Source organism: Pristis pectinata, chromosome 6 (genome assembly GCF_009764475.1).
Source record: "Pristis pectinata isolate sPriPec2 chromosome 6, sPriPec2.1.pri, whole genome shotgun sequence".
NCBI lineage: Eukaryota > Metazoa > Chordata > Chondrichthyes > Rhinopristiformes > Pristidae > Pristis > Pristis pectinata.
In genome coordinates this window covers 55,640,655-55,664,905 of record NC_067410.1, presented here as the reverse complement: position 1 = coordinate 55,664,905, position 24,251 = coordinate 55,640,655, and the positions used below count along the sequence as shown (strand labels likewise).

Below are 24,251 nucleotides of genomic sequence, written 5' to 3'. Positions count from 1 at the left end.
GTTCTTGAAAGTTAATATTTTTGAGAAAAATGAATGTTTAATAGCTTTTTATTTTTTATATTTATTTCAATGTTAATAATTTTAAATGACTTTTTAATGTCAGACATATTTCAAAATCTATTGAAAACCCCTCAAAGTTTCAAAAACTGTCAGAGCCCGGGGTCAGGCCTTTGTTGGTTATCGAATATTTTGGCAGTCTTTGGTGCCCTTCAACCACTCAGACCTTGCTGTTGGAGTCCAGGGCTGTTCTGGGCTAGTGAGATTGGCCCTCTGACCCAGACCAGAAAGGTACTGACAGTAGTATAGTCTTCCCTGCTGAGCCTGTCACACATCCTCAGTACTCGCAACAGATTTCACAGACAAAGAAGTTTAATCTGATTTTAACTGCTACCTAAATGCCACATTAAGTCATCTGGTCTCACACTATCAGAGATATTCCCTTTGTTCTACCCATCCCTCCCTCCACCTTGCTACCTGAAACTAACCTGCTTTTTCTCGTTTTAATTGAAGGGTCCCAGACCCCAAACATTAACTGTTCCTCTTTCGACAGATGCTACTTAACCAACTATGTATTTCCAGCATTTTTTCTTTGTATTACTGGTGATAGAGGGCCAAGGGCATTGACTCTGGGCAGGAGGACTGTGCCAATAAGATCTCATATTCCTTTCTCTGCACCTTAATGTGTTAAAGGTGGGCTAACAAATGTTGTTAAAATTTCACTGCACAATTTCCAAACTGGTGAGAACATTTGAGTTAATAAACTGAAGCAGCTGGTCTCAGTAACAATAGCCGTAGAACTATTGTTGTAAAAACTGGTTCTCTGCTGTCCGGTGAGGAGGAAGTCTCTGTTCTTACCCAGTCTGGCCAGACCCACAACAATGTCCTGCAAAATACCTTGGCACGCCACCCAGTTCAATGGGCAATGAGGGATGGGCAACAAATGATGGCCTTGCCAACAATGCCCAGCTCCTGAAAAATGAATAAAGGAGAACAAACTTCCACTGCATGGTTAAAACAAAGATCAGAACTATTGGCAGTTTTCCAGGGTCAGCCTAGAATTTCCAGTGATTGCACATTAATCTACTGGAGCAAATCGTGAGAAAAGGGAGCACTGAAAAGTACTGTACATTTCCTCAAACACATATGTATTGGTTATAAAAATCACTGAGCGAAGAGTCTTGTTGTCCACTAAACATGGAAAGTCCATATACTGGGACACCATATACTGGGACACTGGACAACCAACGCAGGAGGAGGAGGGCAGGCAGCAGGATCCACAAGATGGAACTGGAGCTTCTATCAAGCTGGAGAGGGATGTAAAAGGGGAATGATAGTTATGGGAGATAGAAAGCATCCTGTCCAGATGCATCACAGCTTTGTATGGCAACTGCTCTTCCCAAGACCGCAAGAAACTGCAGAGAGTTGTGGACACAACTCAACACACCACGCAAACCAGCTTCCCCTCCATGGACTCTGTTTACCTTCTCATTGCCTTGGTAAAACAGTCAACATAATCAAAGACCCACACACCCAGACATTCTCTCTTCTCCCCCTTCCCATCGGGCAGAAGATACAAAAGCCTGAAAACACAAACCACTAGGCTTAAGGACAGCTTCTATCCTGCTGTTATAAGACTATTGAACGGTTCTCTAGTACGATAAGATGGACTCCTGACCTCACAATCTACCTCGTTATGGCCTTGCACCTTATTGTCTGCCTGCACTGCACTTTCTCTGTAACTTGTAACACTTTATTCTGCATTCTGTTATGGTTTTCCCTTGTACAATGAAAGGCCCAGGCCCGACCCGATGCGAGGACGAGGACCGAGACCCAACCCGATGCAAGGCCCAGGCCTGAGGCCCAGCGCAAGGCTGAGTCCTGAGGTCCGACCCGACACGAGGCCCGACCAGCCGGGGCACGACACCAGGGCTCCTCTGGATCGGAAACCCGACCCGACGGAGCACCTGAGGCCGAGTCCCGACACCGAGGCCCACCTAGACGACCCCACTTACCTGCTGAGGCAGCTCACTCCTCTTCAAGACACTTAAACCTGTGTGGAAGCAACAACTTACCTCACAAGACAGCAGAATCCACTCCAGGTCTTCCAAGCTTACCTCCCAGTCCAGGTTGATCCACTCCAGGCCTTCCAAGTCTGTTCATTGGCAATCACTTATCTACCAGTCCAGGTGAATCCGCTCCAGGTCTCCAAAGTCTAGCAAGGAGAAGATACTTACCATCCAATCCAGGGGAATCGACTCCAGGTCATACAGGTCTGACCCTAAACAATAACTTACCTGGTGGCTCCACTTCAAGAACGAAGAGTCGCCGCCGCGTATCTCGGAAACGTGGCAAGAGGGCTGGGCTGCAGATGAGGCTGAAACACAGCGTGGTTACGAGACCCCCTCCCCAGCATACTACTAGCTAAAGTCCAGTCCATTGAGAACAAAGTTGATGAAGTAAGTGCAAGACTGACCTACCAAAGAGAACTGAGGGACTGTTGTGTACTATGTCTCACTGAAACATGGCTCACACCTGCCTCACCTGACTCTGCTATTCAACCTGACGGCTTCTCAATTCATCGAATGGACCGTACAGAGTCCTCAGGCAAAGTTAAGGGCGGAGGGGTCTGCTTCTTAATCAATAACTTGTGGTGCTTGGACGTGACGGTCCTGGTGAGCTCCTGCTCACCCAGCCTGGAATATCTAACGGTGAAGTGTCGACCATTCTATCTGCCAAGGGAGTTCGCTTCAGCCATCCTGATGGCAGCGTACATCCCACCACAGGCGGACATGAAGCCTGCACTCAATGACCTATACTCCGTGGTCAACAACCTTGAGACAGGATACCCTGAGGCCCTCTTCATCATCGCAGGGACTTCAATCAGGCCAATCTCAAGAGTGTGTTACCAAAATACTATCAGCACATCTCCTGCTCCACCAGAGGCGCCAACACCCTTGACCACTGCTATACAACCATCAAAGATGCTTTCCGAGCCACCCCTCGTCCTCACTTTGGGAAATCGGACCACTAGGCTGTGCTCCTTCTCCATGCATACGAACGGAAACTGAAACGGGAGGATCTGGTACGGAGAATCGTGCATTGCTGGTCTGAGGATGCAGATGAGCTCCTACGTGACTGCTTTGAGACAGTGGACTGGTCCATGTTCAAAGACTCAGCTGCCAGCCTTGATAAGTATGTCACCACCATCATGGACTTTATCAGCAAGTGTGTGGAGGACTGTGTACCAAAGAAGACAATATGGGTGTTCCCAAACAGGAAACCATGGATGAACCGGGAGATCCACTCCCTACTGAAGGTGAGGACTGCTGCACACAAATCTGGTGATCCTGATCTGTACAAGAAATCGAGGTATGACCATCGAAAAGCTATCAGGGATGCCAAGAGGCAATACCGACTCAAAATAGAGTCCCCGACCAGCCGCCAGTTATGGCAGGGCTTACATGCCATAACAGGCTACAAGACGAAGTCGGGCTGCATAGCTAAAAACTGTGCATCCCTTCCTGATGAACTTAACGCATTCTATGCGCGTTTTGAACAAAAGGGAAGTGGATTGTCACCCTGACAGCCACCAACGCAGCTGAACCTGTGATCACAGTGGAGGATGTAGGATCAGTCTTCCGGAGAGTGAACACGAGGAAAGCACCTGGCCCAGATGGTGTCCCGGGCCGGCTGCTCAGATCTTGTGCTGATCAGCTGGCAGAAGTATTTGCGGACATATTCAACCTCTCCCTGCTTCAATCTCAGGTTCCCTCTTGTTTTAAGAAGACCACTATCATCCCAGTACCAAAGAAAAGCAAGGTAACATGCCTCAATGACTACCGACCAGTGGCTCTGACATCCACCATCATGAAGTGCTTTGAGAGGTTGGTCATGGCATGCATCAACTCCAGCCTACCAGACAACCTGGACCCATTGCAATTCGCCTATCGCCAAAACAGGTCTACAGCGGATGCCATCTCCCTGGCCCTACACTCAGCTCTGGAGCATCTGGACAATAAAGGCACATACGTTAGACTATAGTTTATTGACTACAGCTCTGCCTTCAATACAATAATGCCAAGCAAGCTTGTCACCAAACTCTGAGACCTAGGACTCAACACCTCCCTCTGTAACTGGATCCTTGACTTTCTAACCAACAGACCACAATCAGTGAAGATTGGCAGCAATACCTCCGACACGATTATTCTCAACACTGGTGCCTCACAAGGCTGCGTCCTCAGCCCTCTACTCTACTCCCTATACACTCATGACTGTGTGGCCAGATTCTGCTCTAACTCCATCTACAAGTTTGCAGATGATACCACCGTTGTAGGCCGTATCTCAAACAGCGATGAGTCAGAGTACAGGAAGGAGATAGAGAGCTTAGTGGAATGGTGTCATGACAACAACTTTTCCCTCAATGTCAATAAAACAAAAGAGCTGGTCATTGACTTCAGGAAAGGGGGCGGTGTACATGCACCTGTCTACGTCAATGGTGCTGAGGTTGAGAGGGTTGAGAGCTTCAAGTTCCTGGAAGTGAACATCACCAACAGCCTGTCCTGGTCAAATCACATAGATGCTATGGCCAAGAAAGCTCAACAGCACCTCTACTTCCTCAGGAGGCTAAAGAAATTTGGTTTGTCCCCTTTGACTCTCACCAACTTTTACCAATGCACCACAGAAAGCATCCTATCTGGATGTATCACGGCTTGGTACGGCAACTGTTCTGCCCAGGACCGCAAGAAACTGCAGAGAGTTGTGGACACAGCCCAGCACATCACGGACACCAGCCTCCGCTCCTTGGACTCTGTCTTTACCTCTCGTTGTACTGGTGAAGCAGCTAGTATAATCAAAGACCCCACCCACCCGCGACATTCTCTCTTCTCTCCTCTTCCATCGGGTAGAAGATACAGGAGCCTGAGGGCACGTACCACCAGACTTAAGGACAGCTTCTACTCCACTGTGATAAGACTATTGAACGGTTCCTTTATACAATGGGATGGACTATGACCTCACGATCTACCTTGTTGTGACCTTGCACCTTATTGCACTGCACTTTCTCTGTAGTTGTGACACTTTACTCTGTACTGTTACTGTTTTTACCTGTACTACATCAATGCACTTTGTACTAACTCAATGTAACAGCACTGTGTAATGAATTGACCTGTACGATTGGTTTGTGAGACAAGCTTTTCACTGTACCTCGGTACAAGTGACAATAATAAATTAATACCAATACTACCACAATGCACCATTGTAATGATCTGTATGGATGGCATGCAAAATCAAGTTTTTCACTGCACCTTGGTACATGTGCCAATAATAAACCAATTTACCAATTTAGTGTTTTCACCACTTTAGCAGATCACAACCCCCATCCCCGATTTTCACCAATACCAGCCAAGCACCATGCAGGAGGCAGTAAGGAGTCCCACATGACAGGGGAGATGGCTATGTACCTCCTGTGACCTGGCTATCAGCCTGGAGTGCGTCTAATACATCACAATGCCTGGTCGCATAGGGAGACAGGACAGTGCATGGGGCCCAGTCCCAGAGAGTATTGACCTCCTTGACCTTCCCCTCACCACCAATGCCTGGCCAGTTCCACCATGAATCTTTGCCACTGAGTTTCACTCCACATCATTTAAAGCAAGTGTCATCTGACAGATTTGTCCATCAGCTTCCTTCCAATTTGTTGGATTGGCTCTGACTGCCTTTCGGTTGATCCAATTGATTCCGCCTTCCAGCTGATCTGATTGATGTGGCCCACCTCACTGCCTACCTTCTGGATAATCTGATTGGTTGAAAGTTATGACATCTGATCGCCAGTGAGACAGGCTGATTTCTTGACTGAAACTGCCTTCTCCACATAAAGCACCAACATGTTTAAAAATACCCAAATTTTTCTTTACTAATCAGATTCTTCCACTTCTACCCATCAGATTCCAGCAGCATCTGTAACTTCTTTCATTTACACGTCCCCTCCCAGCCTCTGTCTTTACCACCCCATCCCCTCCCCTCCACCTGGGTCCATCTGTCCCCATTTTTTCTCTCCTTATCTGTCTCCTCCTATCACCCAACTCCACCCCTCCTCCTCTCCCACCAGCCTCCATCTGTCCATCATCCACCTCCTCACCTGGTTCCAGACCCTTCCTCACCCCACCTCTTTCTACTGGCTATCTCCCCTTTTACACTCTCAGTCCTGATCCAGGTTCTTGACCTGAAATGTCAATTATCCCTCTGCCTCCACAGATGCTGTCTGACCCACTGAGTTCCTCCAGTGGTTTGTTTTTTGATTCTGCTCTGCACAAAATGGCCTCTGCCTATTAATTAAAGGCGACATAGCAACTGAACAGGCCACTAGGAGGTGCAGATGGACTGCCTTTGGGATAGCTTGAATGTTCCCATCGCAAAACTGGATCTCAACCCCTTTGCTGGTTCTGGGATTCGTTTAGACGTGGCTTTGTGTGAGGATTTTGTTTTATTTATATAAATGAAATAGTTTCAAGAAAGCTCTAATCTGTTGGAAGCGTCACCCCTTGTGCAGTACACAAGCTCTTCGGTGAGAGGTTATTCGCCCCAAAAGTAACCCCAATAACAGCACCTGGTCTGAGGTAAATCAAACATCAGATAGGGTGCCATCTACATTATGTGGCAGGGTGCTGTTACCAAGCTCCCAGCTCCCCTCTGATCAAATGCCAGGTTAGCAATTTGACACACCTTGCTATAGTGTTTGAGAATGTGCCATATGCAGTTAGAACTTTCTTTGAGAGGCACCAGCTCAAAACTGGTGAGAGTGCTTGCTATTTGTATGCTTGTGAGGAGATAGAGTAGAGTCTTATACCCAGACATACCAAAATATTCCTCTCACATTATTGCTTGAGGGATTAACAGTTAATGGTGCTGTAAGGATGCAGTGAATGTGGCGAGACCCAAATGAATGCTGCTTCTTTAACAGTGTGAAATATGAACATGGTTGCAAATAATTTCACAAGCCCAGGGAGAACAATTGCCCCACCATCCCCCCACCAAAAATAATTGGGATCTGTCTTAGTTCATAATGCAGCTGGTTTGGGAGTCCGGATGTGAGAAAGAGACAGTGGCAGATCCCGAGATCTTTCATGTGGAGTGAGGGGGAGAAGGGGAAGTTGGAGACAGTTGTGGAATTCATTCAATTGGAAGCAGGCTTTTGGAACCCCCTCTCTCCCTGATCCAGTTTTCACTTTGCACCTTTTTTTGTCACTTCAAAAGGTCACAGCAGCTATGGGGGAAAAATATTGGTGACTTGCTTCTCTAACTCATTCATGAGATCTGCAGACTTGTGAAACTAGGACTCTCAAACCAATGGCCTTGGGAATGAGTTGAGATCTAACTGCTAGATGTGTGTATTGGTTCCTTAAAAGCTCAGCAATATCAAATAACACCCTGACTTTAGCCTGAGACTTGCACATAGAAGAGCTGGGTTTAGGGAATGCAAGAATGTAGCTCTTCAATTGACCAGAGTCCTCCTCTGCAGGTAGGATTTACTACATGGGACGATACTCCCGAAGAAAATTAATTGGCATTTGCCTTAGGCTACAGTATTAAAGTGGGTGCATATTAGTTGAAAGTACATTGTGTTTGTCCAGCTTGTTCAAACACTTCATCTCAATGACAGTACGTGGTTGATGAGGGAAGTCTGGTTGAGGTTTTTTTGCGCAGGACTTTCAGAACGTAGTTATTGATGTGCCATGTGTTAATGATAGCCCAAGGGTGCATTGGACAGAACAGGTTCCAGCAATGAACCACAGAAATCTAGGACACAGTAGGAGATCATGCAGCCAATGACAGCCAAAGTGGACTTCAGGCTAATTCGACTTGGATAAGTAGATGGTGGTCAGTACAGACTCAAGGGACTGAAGGGCTTGTTTCTGTACGGTATCATTCTATGACTCTATGACAATTCCCAGTTCCTGGTTCACAGCTCTGCAGGATATGGCTTTTTGAATATTCTAGACATGAAACTGTCCAAGGATTCAGCACACAGAGAGTTGTTGATGATTGGTTGCTTTTCAGCTGGAGGGAAACACACATTGGTCTTTCCTAGGATCGGCATTTGGGCCATTGCTTTTTTTTATTTATATTCAGGAGCCTGGGAGGATATGGGGCTTAATTTCAAAGTTTGCACATGTTGCAAAACTCAATTATTAGAAAGGATGAGAGGAATGACAGCAGGAGGAGAACACAGACACACTGGTAAAACAGGCAGACACAGGCTGATGACATTTACCAGAGAAGACATTCACTTTGGCAGGAAAACAAGGAGAGGTTATTAGAACCAAACACTACAATTTTAAAGTGGGTGCAGATACAAAGCACACTGGGGCTTTTGAAGGTGACAGCACAAGCTGAGAGAGCTGCTAAAAAATGTACAAGGAGTCATGGGTTCAATACCAGAGGCATAGAAGTCAAAATCAAGAATGTTATGCCAATCCTTTCCAAAACGCAGGCTGGAATGTGCTTGGCAGAGTGTGTTCAGAAGTAAGTTGCCTGGCAGCAAAAGAGACCACACAAGGAAACTTTCTTTTTACAGTGTAAATTAGTGTGATCCAAAATGCTGTGGCTGAAAGGGTGGTGGCAGCAGATTCGACAATTACGGAGAGAAACCAGATAAATTCTTGAAGGGGAAAAAGTAAATGGCTGGTGGGAAGGGTCAGGGAATGGGATTAATTGGACAAAGGGTCAGCAGAGGCCTGATTGGCCGAGTGGTCTTCGAACTACACATGTAAGAACACAAACATGAACACATACTTAAAGAAGCATATGTGCTCAATTGAACACACATGGACGTGAAATACACACTTGAATGTAGTTACATACATTCATATGTTTGATTGTATCATATATATTCATACATACCAGGAGCATACACATGTATGAGTGCATACACACATAGAAGTATACACACAGATTGAACATTGATGCCCCACTTTGTGATCAGGATATGTTCTCAGGAATGAGAGCATTAATGGAATCAGTGTCAAGAAGGGTTATTATAGCAAACTTTATGGAGCTATGCATTACTGACAGTGCTGCTGGCATGAACCCCTAACCTCTCAAAGCTACGTGCTGCTGAACCAGTATTGAATTTGTCATAGAGAAACCTCTGGGCTAGGGGGAGTTGGACAGCCAGGCACAGAGCTGGGAGACAGTAGCTTCTGTCAGGTCCAACAGCTGGATCCAGCAGTTTGTCAACATATGGGGTAGGTGCTGTGAGTTCCTGATGACACCGGACCAGCCAGGAACCAGCACTGAGCCCCACACATCAGTGGTGGGGGGTCACACTGCTTGCAACAGCCCACTCAACACCAGCCCTCCCAAGCAGCCTCTCCACACCACGCTGCGGGGGATTCATTGTTGGGGGAGTGGGTTCCTAGCACAGCAATGGGCAGTGAGGGGAGGGTCTTTTTAAATATACAGGGGTTTGTACATGTGAGTGTTTGGACTGCAGGACCAAAAGCTCTATAGTGAATCAGTGCTCTGTGGGGTAGCATGAAGCTATTGCACCTGTGTACATGTGTATAAGCTCATACACAGATGCACAAATTGTATAATGAGTGTATATACTCTCTGCAAGCACTTACACGTGCAAGTAAAGACATACACTGACACTAGTACAAACACTAACAGGAGCATACACACAAGTGTATGCCTCTATAAAGTTTTGCACGTGAGTTGGGTTATATATAAGTGTATGTGCTTAAACAGGAGTATATCTGTATGAAAAGACGCACATATGAACACATGTAAGCAAATCTACACAACATACTTATGCATGCCCTGTACATACTCAAGCATGTTGATACAAATACAAGCTCATACACACAAAACTGTAATACATAATGTAAATATTTGGGCACACATACATGAGTTTACACACAAGTGCACATACATAAGCAGGAAAGTTCATATTCATTAACTTACATGAGAGTAAACAGAATCATATACAATGTACAATCAGGCATATGTGCATGTCTACACATGCACCCTCAACAAGTTCTTCAACAACATCATACAGTCATAGAATTCTATAGCATGGAAACAGGCCTTTCAGCTCAACTCATCCATGATGACCAAGTTGCCTTCCTGAGCACCCATTTGCCTATGTTTGGCTCACATCCTCTAAACCTTTTCCAACCATATACCTGCTCAAATGTCCTTTAACCATTTCAATTGTACCCACCTCTACCTCTTCTTCAGGCAGCTTGTTCCATATACCCACCACCCTCTGTGTGAAAATCTTGCCCTCAGGTCCCCTTTAAATCTTTCCCCTCTCACCTTAAACCCATGCCCTCTAGTTTTAGACTCCCCTACCCTGGGAAAAAGACTATGACCACCCACCTTATCTATGCCCCTCATAATGTTATAAACCTCTGTAAGGCCACCCCTCAGCCTCATTCACTCCAGGGAAAACAGTCCCAGCTTAATTATATCCTTCATGGTAGCGTAGCAGTTAGCGCAACACTATTATAGTGCCAGCGATCGGGGTTCGATTCCCGTCGCTGTCTGTAAGGAGTTTGTACGTTCTCCCGTGTCTGCGTGGGTTTCCTCCGGGTGCTCCAGTTTCCTCCCACATTGCAAAGATGAAAGGGCAGGTTAATTTGGGTTTAAAATGGGCGGCATGGACTCGTTGGGCTGGAAGGGCCTGTTACCACGCTGTAAATAAAATTTTTAAAAAAATATGGTGACCAGAACTGCACACGGTATTCCAGATGCAGTCTCACTAGTGTCCTATGCAGCTGTATCATGACATTTCAACTCTTGTACTCAGTGCCCTGTTGGATGAAGGCAGGCATGCCATACACCTTCTTCACCACCTTGTCTATCTGCGTTGCCACTTTTAGGGAACTCCGTGCTTGCGCCTCTAGGTCTCACTATTCTACATCACTCCCCAGAGCCCCGTCATTTCTTGTGTAAGTCCTGTCCCGGTCTAACTTCCCAAAATGCATTACTTTGCTCTTGTTCGAGTTAAATTCCATCTCCCATTCCTTCGCACATTTTCCCGGTTGATCCAGATCTGATACTGTATACCCTCAGACCACCTTCTTTGCTGTCCACCACACCACCACACAAACTTACTAATAATACTCAAGATCAGCGCCATCACTAACAAGCCTCTTCAGCTGAGACAATTGTAAGGGGCAGAAATGGAATTGATGGCCAAAGAGAAGTCTGGCCTGGAAACAAATTGTTGGCTTTGGTCTCAGTCGAATGGTTCAGTTAGCTCCTAGATTGCAATGAAAACATTTCCAAACCAGCACAGCTCGGAATTGCCTGGCGGTCACAGTCATCACCTGAAATTAGCCCTGATCTGAGAGACGGTGAGGAGTTTCTTCACCCAGGTGGCAGGGGGAGTTTTGAACTAACTCATTTTTAGAAAAGATATGGTTGTGGCAGGCACTTATGTTAAAAGGATGTGGGATGAACACTTGATATGCCATCACCTATAAGACCAGGGACTGAGAGCTGGGAACTGAGATTGTCCAGGATTTTGACTGACTGCGAAAGGTCTTCTTCTGTGCTATACATTTCCATAATCCTGTTCTGTGATTTACCTGCACTGCACTTCCTCTGTACCTGTAACACTATATTCTGCATTCTGTTTTTTTTTACTACATCGATATAATTATGTTTGGCATGATTTGACTGGATGGCATGCAAAACAAAGACTTTCGTTAGTACCTCATTACACGTGACAATAGTAAATCAATACCAAACCAATTCTATAAAAATCACCCCCAGAAACAGAATTCCAACCAAACAGCCTGCCACACACTTGTGGGAAGTGCTCTCAGTATTCTTCATAAATCCAGTTTAACACAGGTAGCAGAAAACTTCCAATGACAACATTGTGACTAGGTGCACCAACCCTGCAAGATATCCCCTCATTCAGGAGTCCTGCACATCAACAAGTCAGCAAGTCAATTTATTACTTACTTTACAAGAGTTAAATCTGAGTACTAGTGTTAATCTTGGGCACTGTTATCTCAATCTTTAATAAAGAGGCAAAGCAGCACTGATCCAGGTGTTCAAGCATTGCCACATTCCTTAGAAGCGGTCAGCTCACTACTTACTTGTACAAGGCATCTCGGGCAAGTCAAAGTCTGCTCGGTAATATCCATTACGGCAGGAGCACACGCTGGATGCCTCGGTCAAAGATCGGCTGTTGGCAGGGCAAGGGATGCACTTCTCACTGCCTTGGTTTGCCTTGAAAGTCCCAGAATGGCACGCTGGAATAGACAGAGAGAAAGTCATGTAAACTACAGCTCAGTCCAGGAACAAGCCCAGATTTTCTCGCAGCTCAGGGAGATCAGAGCTCAGGCCTGTGTGATGAACCTCACCCACTCCACACCCATCTCCTTACCACAGCACTGCACTCACTTTTTTCTCTCTTCTTCAGGTTTTATAAAGGGTCCCAAACCTAAAACATTAACTCTGCTTCTTTTTCCACAGATGCTGCCTGACCTGCTGTCTCTAGCACTTTTTGTTTTTATTTCAGAACACCCCTTGGTCTGGTAATGGAAAAGCTTCTAAATTATTTAGACTTACAAAGACTCAATATCCTCTTTTTACTCAGACATCGGCCTGACAATCTTGCTGAATTCAGCAGACATGACAAAAACATTGCTTTAAAACTGTCATCGCACTTACTCCAGCTCAGAAAGCAGGAAAGATTGACAGGAAATGATTGATGGTACATCCTCCTCTCCAGGGCACTGGAGATGCTTCGTGGAGGCCGATGGTCCTCCAGTACCTGCCTGATACATGCTGGAGCTGAGGGAATGGCTTACAGAAGGCTATTCACCCAAACAGCCATCATCACAAAGCCTGGGAGGAATTCTGATTTGTGTCGCAACTGCCTCAAACGTGTCCAGGAATACCGAAAGCAAAAACAGAGACTGCTGGAAAAGCTCATCAAGTCAGGCAGCATCTGTGGAAAGACAAACAGTCAACATTTTGTGACTGTGACCCTTCGTCAGAGCCAAAGCATTCATTCACTGGAGTTGTAAGGCAGCAGCACTGTGCCTCCCAAGGTTTAAGTTAATTACTTACCTGCATCCTCTGAGGCACCTTCATCCCCCCCCAACACCCAATCTTAAACTCACTCCTGAACCCTATAAACTGACTGAGTGTCTGGCCCCTGTCCAGTCATCCCCTGAATTCCTCCACCCCCTCCACCCCAAATCCACTGTCCAATCCCTCCACTTCTTCGCTTATTCCAAAATGCTAGGCTGATGCATGTCCCCCGACATTCCACTCCTGCCTGTGGCTGTAGATTCCCTGAACCCAGCCTGGGGAAGGAGCACCAGGCTTTACCGATAACGTGCACCTCTGGCCAGCTGTTCTGAAGGCCGTGCAGAAGACCTCGGCAAATGGCTGAGGACCGGAATAGCCACTGGTGCCCTGCTGTTGAGTCCTTCAACGCATCCCTTAGCATGCAGTGATGTTTCGAAGCAAGCACCAGAGACCCCAGAGGTCCTCGTGGTTCAGGAGCATGATGTGCTTCTTGGAGGAGATGTCAAACAGTCCACTCAGCTGTGTGTGAAAGGTTCCATAATGAATCACGTGAGCTGGTATTCTAGATACAATATTAAAGAGCACAGTCTACACCCTCACATATAGAAGCATACAGCATGGAAACAGGCCCCTCAGCCCACCGAGTTCATATTGACTGTTAAGTGCCCATTTACACTCATCCTACCCTCATCCCTGTTCATTCTCCCTACATTCCCATCAACTCCCCCCCAGATTCTACCACTCATCACACACTGGGGACAATTTGCAATGGCCAATTAATTTACCAACCCACACATCTTTGGGATGTGGGAGGAAATTTGAGCACGTAAGGGAAACTGATGCGTTCATAGGAGAATGTGCAAACTCCACAAAGACAGTGCTGAAGATTCAGATTGAGCCTGGGTCACTGGAGCTTTGAGGTAGTATCTCTATGAGCTGCACCACTGCACTGTCAATAAGCCTCTTGGGTTTGTACATCCAGCTGGCCCTGCAGGAGGGAACCGAAATCACAAGCACTGATGTTCATAGAATCAGTCACAGAGTTTTACAGCATGGAAGCAGGCCCTTTGGCCCAACTTGGCTATGCCAACTAAGATGTCTTTCTGAGCTAGTTCCCTTTGCCTGCATTTGGCCCATAGCATTGGCGGCACAGTAGTGTAGTGGTTAGCGTAACACTTTTACAGTGCCAGCAACCCGGGTTCGATTCCCACCGCTGTCTGTGAGGAGTTTGTACATTCTCCCCGTGTCTGCATGGGTTTCCTCCGGGTGCTCCGGTTTCCTCCCACATTCCAAAGACGCATGGGTTAGTAAGTTGTGGGCATGCTATGTTGGCACCAGAAGCGTGGTGACACTTGCGAGCTGCCCCCAGAACACTCTACGCAAAGATACATTTCACTGTGTTTCGATGTACATGTGACTAATAAAGATATCTTATCTTAAATTTGAACTTGTGTTCACACACTGACAACACGCTGTGTATTTTTATAATCTGTCTACAAATGTTATGCACAGCAAAACAATATACAGTATTAAACACTTGCTCGTGAACAGGTTCATGAGGAAGTCTACATTAGAATGTCAGTCTCAGTTCATCCATTAAAGCTTGCCCCTCTTGCCACAGCGCTGCCAATCTCTGTGCCACTGCAGTCCATCAGTGACCAGCTTGTTCTGTTCACTCCCTTAGTCATTTTTTGTTCATACCATCAGCATAATACACTTAAGCTGAGGTTTGAATTAATAATATGTGATTTCTCAAACTGACATGCTGTGAATTTGTCAGATCTGTCAACTCCTGTTACAGTCCTGTCAAGTGTTACAGCACTAATAAAACAAAAGTCCTTGTTTATTATTTCCCTCTCTCATTCTGCCGAGTACCTCAACTATCTGGCTGGCAGTTCTCCTCTGGCCTCTAAAGTGCCATTTGGAAAGGAATGAAACAGGATACTGGCCAGCAGGTCCATCAAGGGAGTGTTCTCGAGAGCAGGTTGTGTCATAGGAGGGAGATGGTGGAGTGTCTTTGGAAAAGACTGTAATTTAATCAGGAGATTTAATACCCGGATCCTCAAGTATAGCCATCTTGAGACTCAGAATAGGCAGGAAAAGCCAAGCCTGAATTAGTTCGGCAAATGTCGATAAAACATTTCCTCATCGTTTATTTTCCCTTCTAAAAGAATTTATGGGAAATGTGCCTGTGGAGATATAGGGAGAGAAGGTGAGTGAGCATGTTGAGTGATGCCCACACAGTCAAGTAGTCTGGCAACGCCCTGTCTCACATTGAGATACTGGCACTTGTATCAGGAAACTGAGAGTATCACCAGCTAAGGAGCCTGCAGCTTTGGGGAGAAGAGAAGAATAAATGTGAACCCTCCATCAACCACTCAGTTAAAAGTCTGCAGGCAGTTTTAGATGCTAGGGTTTTGGGGGGATGTTGAGCCATGAGAGAGATATACACACAGACACAAAAGGATTTGAAAACAAAAGCAGAAAATGCTGGAAGTACTCAGGAAGTCTGGGAGCATCTGTTGAGGGAGAAATAATGTTAAATGCTTCAGATCAGTGACCCTATATCAGAACTGGAAAAGTGAGAAAATCTGTGGTTGCAGAGGGGTAGGAGCAGAGAGAACAGAGGGTTGTTCACTGCAAGGAAATGATAAACCATCAGCACTCTTTCATAAAACAGAAGATACAGAGGTAATTCACAGAATTTGTTTACAGTCATGAATTTGATGGGATTGAGGAGATATAAAAAAATGATTGCACCACCTAGAACAATAGCTGTGAGGTTTAACAAAGGACCGAGAGCAGGAGGCTGTAGATCACAGAATTTACGAAGGATTTGAATGGTTGAGAGGTCATGGGCCTGGGATACAGCTCCCACAAAGGCTGCACACTAGCATCAACTGATTGGGCCAACATCTGGCTCCATGTTCTAATTTCTATGCAGGTTGCTATGAGCCAGGGAGTTGTAACTATGACTAGTTGACTTACAGGGAAGGGCACTGGCACTTTGCACCTTTATATTTCTGCATGGCTTCCACCACAGCCAACCTTCCCATCATCAGGCAACAATGGAAGGTACAACATCCCTGAACCTCAAAGCTCCAGAAATTCATCCCATTGCAACACGGCGTAAGATCATACCTTGCCATTGTTTTACATGTAACACTACTGTCCAGGAATGGAGAAAGTTGGAGACTTCCATGAGCAAGGTTAAGGCAGGAAGAAAGACAGACTTGAATTTACTTACTCATTGCAATGTGGAAGGAGGCCATTCAGGCTACTGGGTCTATGCTGGCTCAGAGCATTCCAAGCACATTAGTCCCATTTCCCTTTTTACCTCCCTGTACTCCCGCAACATATTCTCTGTCTCATGTCCATCAACTCCTCAGACTTCTGCTCTCACTCCCTCCCTCCCTCCAAACAGAACACCGCTTATTACCCTCTCGCCTCTTGTCTCCAGTTTCACTCTCCCCTCCCCTCACCTCACCTGGCTCCATCTGCCTTTTTTCCTCCCTTGTCTGTATCCACATATCACCCACTTGCCTCTGTCTCCTAACTGCACTACAACCCCACCCCCACCTGGCTCCATCTGCCCATCATCCCTTACCACTGTTCGGTCCACCAATCATCTACCAGCCCCAGTCTAACCCCTCCCCTCTCCCCTTTATACTGGCTTTATACAGGATACCCCCAGAACACTCTACGCAAAAGATGCATTTCACTGTGTGTTTCGATGTACATGTGACTAATAAAGATATCTTATCTTATCTAATCTTATCTCATCTTATCTTATCTACCTTCCTTCTCCATTCTTAGTCCTGAGGCAGGGTCACAATCCGAAATGTCAACAATTTCTTCCCCCGTACAGATGCTGCTCGACGTGTTGAGTTCCTCTAGCACATTGTTTTTAACTCCTTCCACTTTTGCCACTTACACCAATTTACAGTGGCCAATTAACCTACCAGTACATCTTTGGGACTTGGGAGGAAACTGGAGCATCCAGAGAAAACCCACATGGTCACAGGGAGAACACCACAGGCAGCACCTGAGGTCAGGATCGAACCTGCGTCACTGAAGCTGTGAGGCAGAAGCACCGCCTGTAAACTTGACTCCAGTTCTCCTTCCACGTGGCACCTGTACGTACGGAGGCTGCCGGAGTCAGAGTGATGCCAACTGCACCCTGCAATCATTTGGACAGACTGTTTAGAGGGAAATGGGCCAACATAGGCAAATGGGACTAGCTCATGTAGGCAACTTGGTCGGCATGGATGAGTTGGGCTGAAGGGCCTGGTTTCCTCGTTGTATAACTCTACAACCTTAAACTGAAATCGGAAAAGCAAATGTCCCTCACCCTTCAAAGATCAGAACACCTGATCAAAGACGAAATGACACTGAATCAGACACATAATCTAAGACAGTGGTTTTCAACCTATTTCATGCTGCGGCCCCCCAGAACATGTCCTTGTTAGTTGGTGGACCCTCAAAGCCCACAAAATCAAACAATCGATAATTCATGCATACAACACTTAAATTACTGCATATAGGCCCTATTGAAATAGTGACTATTTCAATCACCAGCGGTGCCTTTCAGTGTTCAGTTCAATGTGAAGGTTGTGCCTGTTTTGCACTGCAGAGTTTGTCCAAATGTGGTGGTATGTGCGACAAACATACGCGTGTGTCATCCTTAATATTCAGTCTTGATCTGTATTTGGTTTTCGTGGCAGTGACTGCAGAAAATGCTATTTCGCACAAGTAAGTGGTTGCAAATGGTAACAGAGCATTGATGGCTTTGCCGGACAGCAGTGGATACTCCTGGGAACATGCTATCCAGAACGACAACAGTGACATTCGGTTGAACTGCAAGCGCAAAGTCCTGTCAGATGACAGTTCAGCCAATTCTTCTTGTTCACGTCCAGTTAAATCAGTAAGCATGCATTCAAATGGATTTTAAATCCAGTCAAACATGCTCGTGTCATTGTCGCCGAAATACTCATGGAAACAATGTCACAGCTGTTGAATATGGTTCAAAACGGTGCTCGCTATGGCCTCTGTCTTAGTCTCGTTCACTGTCAGAAAGTCAGCCAGCAATGGAAACATATCATAGACGCCTTGCTCACATCTTCCCTTCCAGATACGGAGTTTTTTCTGGAAGGCATTGATTTTGTCATGCGTTTTCAGAACATTTGAGCCAGGTCCTTGCAATGATAGATTTAAGCTGTTCAAAATGTTGAAAATATCTGCAACATAAGCTAATCTGGCAACCCACATCTCATCTGTCAAGAACTGTGCCAATGATCTGTTATGCTCATTTAGAAAAATGAGCAGTTCATCTCGCAATTCATATACACACTGCACAACGCGGCCTCGTGACAGCCGTCTGACTTCTGTATGTAGCAACAAATGCTTATGCTGGGCTTCCATTTCACAGCATATGTTTTCAAACAAAAGATGATTGAGCAGCCTGGCTTTGATAAAGTTAACGATTTTAATGCACGTGGAAAACACATCGGCAAGATTTTCATCCATACCCTTTGCAGCCAAAGCCTCACAGTGAATCATGCAGTGGGTTGCTGCTACATGTGGAGCTACTTCTTTCACTTGTGCGACTAGACCCGACTTCCGTCCCGTCATTGCGGCAGCACCATCCGTGCATACTCCAATACACTGTGTCCACGCCAATGCCGATTGTACAATAAAAGTGTCAAGCACACAGATAAGTTCTTCACCGGTTGTACGCCCTGGGAGCGCCTTGCAAAACGAAAAGTCTTCCAAAGCCTCTCCTTCCCAGCAATATCGAACATAAACCAACAACTGCGCAGCACTGGCAACATCAGTACTTTCATCGAGCTGAATCGCAAATCTGACTTGCTGAAAACGTGCTATCAGCTGGCTCTGTATATCTTCCGCCATATCGCCAATTCTTCTGCTTACTGTGTTATCAGACAGTGGAATGGCTTTCAGTTTTTGACTGGATTCTTTTCCCAGTACAACTTCGCACATATCTACTGCTGCAGGCAGTATAAGCTCTTCTCCAATTGTGTGAGGCTTTCTGGAACGTGCTATTCGTAATGCTACCAAATATGATGCACGAAGAGCCTTCTCATTTACAGTGGCGCAAGCTGTCACTTTGCCTTTCTGCTTGAGGTACAGCTCCTTTTGCCGCTCAAAATATTCCTTCGGCTTACTGGCAATATCTGGATGCACTGTTGTTAGATGGCGCTTCAGTTTCGCTGGCTTCATTGCATCATTGGACAGCGTTTGCAAACACACAACACAGAGAGGTTGGTCCACATTTGTCCCCACTGCGATGAAGCCATATGAAATGTATTCTGGATCGTACTTGCGTTGTTTTCTCTTTCGGTCACCCTCATCCCCTTCGTCATCAGAATCTTTCAGTTTCTGGTCAGCATTTCTCTTCAGAAATTTCTCCATACTCAGCAATACACACTGGACAGTTTAATTACTATTACTGATAAACAAAATTATCAAAACTAATCTAAAATTTACACACTTGTGCACTTTTCGTTTAACAGTGACGTCACTGTGGGGTAAATGCACGGTAAGTAAGCAATATTATTAAGGCACATCAACAACGTCAGTCTCGCTAACACTACAGTGCACAACAGAATAGTAGTGAGTAGTGAACACTACTGACTACTCTGACTACAGAGCCGACCAGAAGGGAACACTGTCTAAGTCTCTAAGATCGTCGCCTATAACAGATAGAATAGATGTGGCCGATTTTCTGAATAGTGGAAAACTGGACCAAGCAAGTAAGCTAAGTCTTTGTAACAGGTTGCTTTTCCATTTTTTTCTTGGCTTGCTCGTGAACCCCCTGGCAACCCTGGGGGTCCGCGGACCACAGGTTGAAAACCTCTGATCTGAGAGGACATGACTGCCTTCTCAGGGAAACCATGAATTTAAGATTATATTCATTCAGAGGATACAAATTATACAGTAGGATGAATCTGAATTTTATATATTTTGTCTCCCAGCTCAAGTTAATACAATAAAATTCAAGAAGTCATCCAACAAATTTCTGTGCCAACTTGTTCAAAATTTCCTTTTTAAGAAATGAATTGTATAATTGGGGGAAAGGCCTTCATAGATGGGAAGTTAAACCAAGCCCTAATTCTGGTCTCTCAATAATTTTAACAGCAAAGAGTTATCTCTGTAATCCTATGCACAGCTTTTCAACCAACCTCTGGAACAGATAACCTGGTCGTTTACCTCACTGGTATTTCTGGGAGCTTGTGTGTATAAACTGTCGACTACGCTTCCAAAATGATGACAGTGATCAGATTTCAGAGGTACTTAATTATCTGTAAAGTATTTAGGGATATGCTGGGGTCATGAAAAACTCAAACCAAGTACAGAGGAGACACAACAGACTGCAGATGCTGGAATATGGAGCGACAAACAACCTGCCAGAGGAACCCAGTGGGTTGACCAACATCTGTGGGGGGGGAAGGATTGTTGACACTTGGGTTGAAACTCTGCATCAGGACTGAGAGTGAAGAAGGGAGATCCGCTGAGCTTCTCCAGCAGATTGTTTGTTACTCAAAATAAATACAAGTTGTTCCTTTTTATCTGAGGAGCTGTAAAATGTGACACAAATCCACAAAAAGACAATTGGATCACTCAAATGCAAAAGCATTCAGGATTGGCAGAAGCTGTAGTTACTGACCACAGTCAAGGGTGCAGCAATATCCACTGGTCAAAGTGAAACCACATTCTCACTGTGGGCTGTTGATGTCTGTGATGAATGATATCTCCCTGAAAACAGGCAGCAGTGAGTTTTGCATGGAGCCACTGCCTGTACTTCCACGCTTCAGGGTCTTTTTGCATTATAACGTACAATTCAGTTGTTGACTTCCCAGGTGTCAGCGCAGCATCACCTTGAGGTCAGAAAGTTGGGGGTTCAGAACCCAGTCCAGAAGCTTGAACATGTAACTCAGCAGTATTGGACTGAGCAGGTATCGTGCTGGGAGAGAGATCATCTTTCAGATGTTACACCAACACTCAGTCTGCCCTCTCAGGTGTGTGTAAGCAATTCCCGGCCAATCTTCTTAAGAAGATCGGGGAGATTTTGCACAGTGTTCTGGCCAATAGTTGGCTGTCATCCAAACTCAATGCTGCATATGGGACTGTGCTGTGCACAGACTGGGTGCTGTACTCTTTGCATTACACCAGTGACTTAATTGGCCATAGAGGGCATTGGGGTCTACTGAGATCATTGAATTTCCAATAATAATTTCAAAGGATTGGATAGGATGTTCCCAACTCTCTGTCACCGTTCACGAACTCACAGAGAAATTCCTGGCTGATCACATAGAATGTGTTTGCAGCTGCAGTCAGCTTCAACCAAGGGCAGCCTGCAGAGCTGTTGGAAGCAACACCCAGGAGTTCTAACCACAGGCTTCAAGCCAGATCATTCCAGTAGCCTCATGCTGCCTGTAATACAGTTGTACAATGTGATAAAAGCTGGTACTGGTAATTGCGAGATTAAGAAAACACTGATATTCTTGAGTTGGCTGATATCCAGTGTTGATAAATGTATCAGTCTATTCCCAAACAGCTCTCATAGGAAGCCACTGGAGGATTACAACCAGTTCCCTGCTCTCTGAAACATTTGTTGTGCACTCTTACACTTCCATGATTAAGATAATTCAGAATGTTCATTTCAATCTCCTCCAGAGCGATCTGTTTTTTAAATAGACAATCTCCTGAAAATTGGACGTGATTTCACATTCAACTGAATTACTTCCTTCAAAAGCCTTTCTTATGAAAATAAGTCAGTTATCTGATCAAAATAAACTGCTTTGCTTATTGCATCTATTCATTTTAAAACACAATATCGCTTACTGTTGTTTTCATATTTATCCCAAGTTATTAAAGGGACATTACCTCCAAGAAATATTTCAGCAATTTGATCTGAAGCAAGCTCTGCGTTTATGAAACACATTTTTTTTCCCTCTGCAGATAAAAACAAGCAGGAAAGGGAGTCTGATGTCACTACAACGCCTCTCTGCATTTTCATGCAAGTATCATTTATACATCTCCTTTAATGCAATCAATTCAATTGCTTGGGGAAACATTTGAACTGGCTTATCTGTTTTCTTTCTTAGCCTGTTCCAAACATGGGATAGAATTCTCCTGTGCGAGCCTGTTGCATGAAAGAAGGATTGCGGCAAAGGATGAAGGACAGTTGGGCGATATGGCCCACCATTGCCCTAACCCAATTACCGTCCACCTCCTGGGACTGCTGATAGCTCTGCCCATTGGTCCTGAGGATTCATGCAGATGGCACAGAGGCATTCCAATGGAGGGAGAAGACTTCAGGATACATTTCATCCAATTCTTTTCCAACTCTCCAACTTCAAATTCACAGATCAATCTTTGGCTGCTTTGACATTTTCAATTGCCCATGACATGGCAGCTTTAGAATAAGCTCTAGATTTCCACTACACTTCCTGTGACAATTCCTGTGATAACAAGCAGCTGAGGTGTTGGAGGAGAGATCATTCTAGTTCAGACACCAGAAAGAACTGATACTGTGGGATCTTTTATGTCCACCTGAAAGGCAGAGGAAGTTTGGTGTCTCATCTGAGAGTTTGTAGCTCTGGTACTGTGGGCTCCATCGGTCTGCCACTCAAAGGCAGGCTGAGATTTCAAGCTCAAGTCTTTAGAATGGCATTTGTGGCAGAAACCACAACCTTCTGACTCAGAAGGATTAACAAGGCAATGGGGAGAAGCGGGGAGGAAAAGGCAAATAGCCTGAGCAGAACAGGTGATCAGAATGGTCAGTCCCATTTCCTGTTGCTCAACACAATGACCTCTGGCTTTAGGAATACTGCCCGATGCCTGCCTTCTCATGAACTATCAGCCATAGGACTTCTGAGTTCACCTTTCCTCCACCCACTACAGGACTCCTCACTTACCCTTTCCTCTTTTGCATGCAGATGCTTGTACTTGTTGTACAACCCTCAGTGAGCTTTCTCTCTGTGAATCAGATGGTGATGCAGGAACTAAAGTTCGGTAATTCTGAACTGGTTCCTCAGTCTCCCACTTTTCTCTTTGGGTTTGTGAGTTGTGACATTTCCAGGACTCAACAGGACTCCAAGTGTCCCCTGACTCTGGCCTGAGCTTGTTATGCAGCATTAGAACAGGACCATTGTCTCATGTGTGCCCTCGGGTACTTATTTATACCAATGCCATTTTCCAGCACTTAGCTCAAAGCCAGGACATGTCAGATGTTCAGATTCAGGTATTGATGGCTAGGGATTAATTCAGATTGTAAACAGGATATGAATCAGACAAGAGCTAGCAGCTAGATTGACTAATTCGGGCACTGATTTCAAAACAACTTCTTAAAATCCAGTTGATTTCAAAACCTGTTAAAGTAGACCCTGAACTTTATTACATAGTGGCTGGTAATGACTTGAAATCAGGGTGGTGGGAGATGGGACAATCAATGATATGGCACATCAGGGAAATTCATTTGGCACATCAGGGAAATGAAGCTGCAGGGAATGGAACTGATTAGATTGCTGCACAAAGAGCCAGGATAGACCTGATAGGCCAAATGTCCTCATTCTGTGCCTAATGCTTCTTCAAAACCAACCACACTTACACAGTTATACCACCTCTTCAGATCTGGCTTCAGATCTCCAATTTGCAGTTGGACCTTCGAAAGTTTAAAGCTTCTCCTGTGGTATTTATCCAAATGGAATTAGTTCTGCTCATTACCTTCTTTTGGTGCAGCCTGCAGGTTAATGGGAGTTTATCAAAACAGCCTTCCCTTTCCCATTTCCCCCAACCTCTGTCCCTCCTGGGGACCTTTTGTCTGCAACTTGCAGGATTATAAGAACAAACAGAGGCCTGTCATAACAAGATAGCCATGCGCTGAGTTGTATGATGACCCAGGGCAGCTCCACAATAACCTCAGTGTGGACCTTGCAACCATTAGTAAGAAACAGCACTTATCTGCATCCTCCACAGTGTTTCAAGCAGTCAAAGCCTTTCAATTGCATTGCTGCCTCCTATGGCAAAGAGAGCTCCAATGGACTGGGAAAATAACATCTTTCCCCAAGCTCTTTCCTGACCTGACCCCCATCTCCCAACAAATGGCTACATGTTGGAGGGAAACATCAGGATTTTCCCGCGTCACTTCCCTGCACAAGTGGCAGCAACTT

At 45.4% G+C, this 24,251-nt stretch overlaps 1 protein-coding gene across 1 annotated transcript in view; it reads right to left on the bottom strand.

Annotated features, from left to right (window-relative positions):
* The window catches only part of LOC127572111 (ephrin type-B receptor 1-like), a 507,089-nt gene that overhangs the window by 189,750 nt on the left and 293,088 nt on the right, over positions 1-24,251 (bottom strand). Inside the window, 1 exon segment of the mRNA XM_052018998.1 lies at positions 12,114-12,269. Within this exon segment, the coding sequence (XP_051874958.1) occupies positions 12,114-12,269 (156 nt within the window).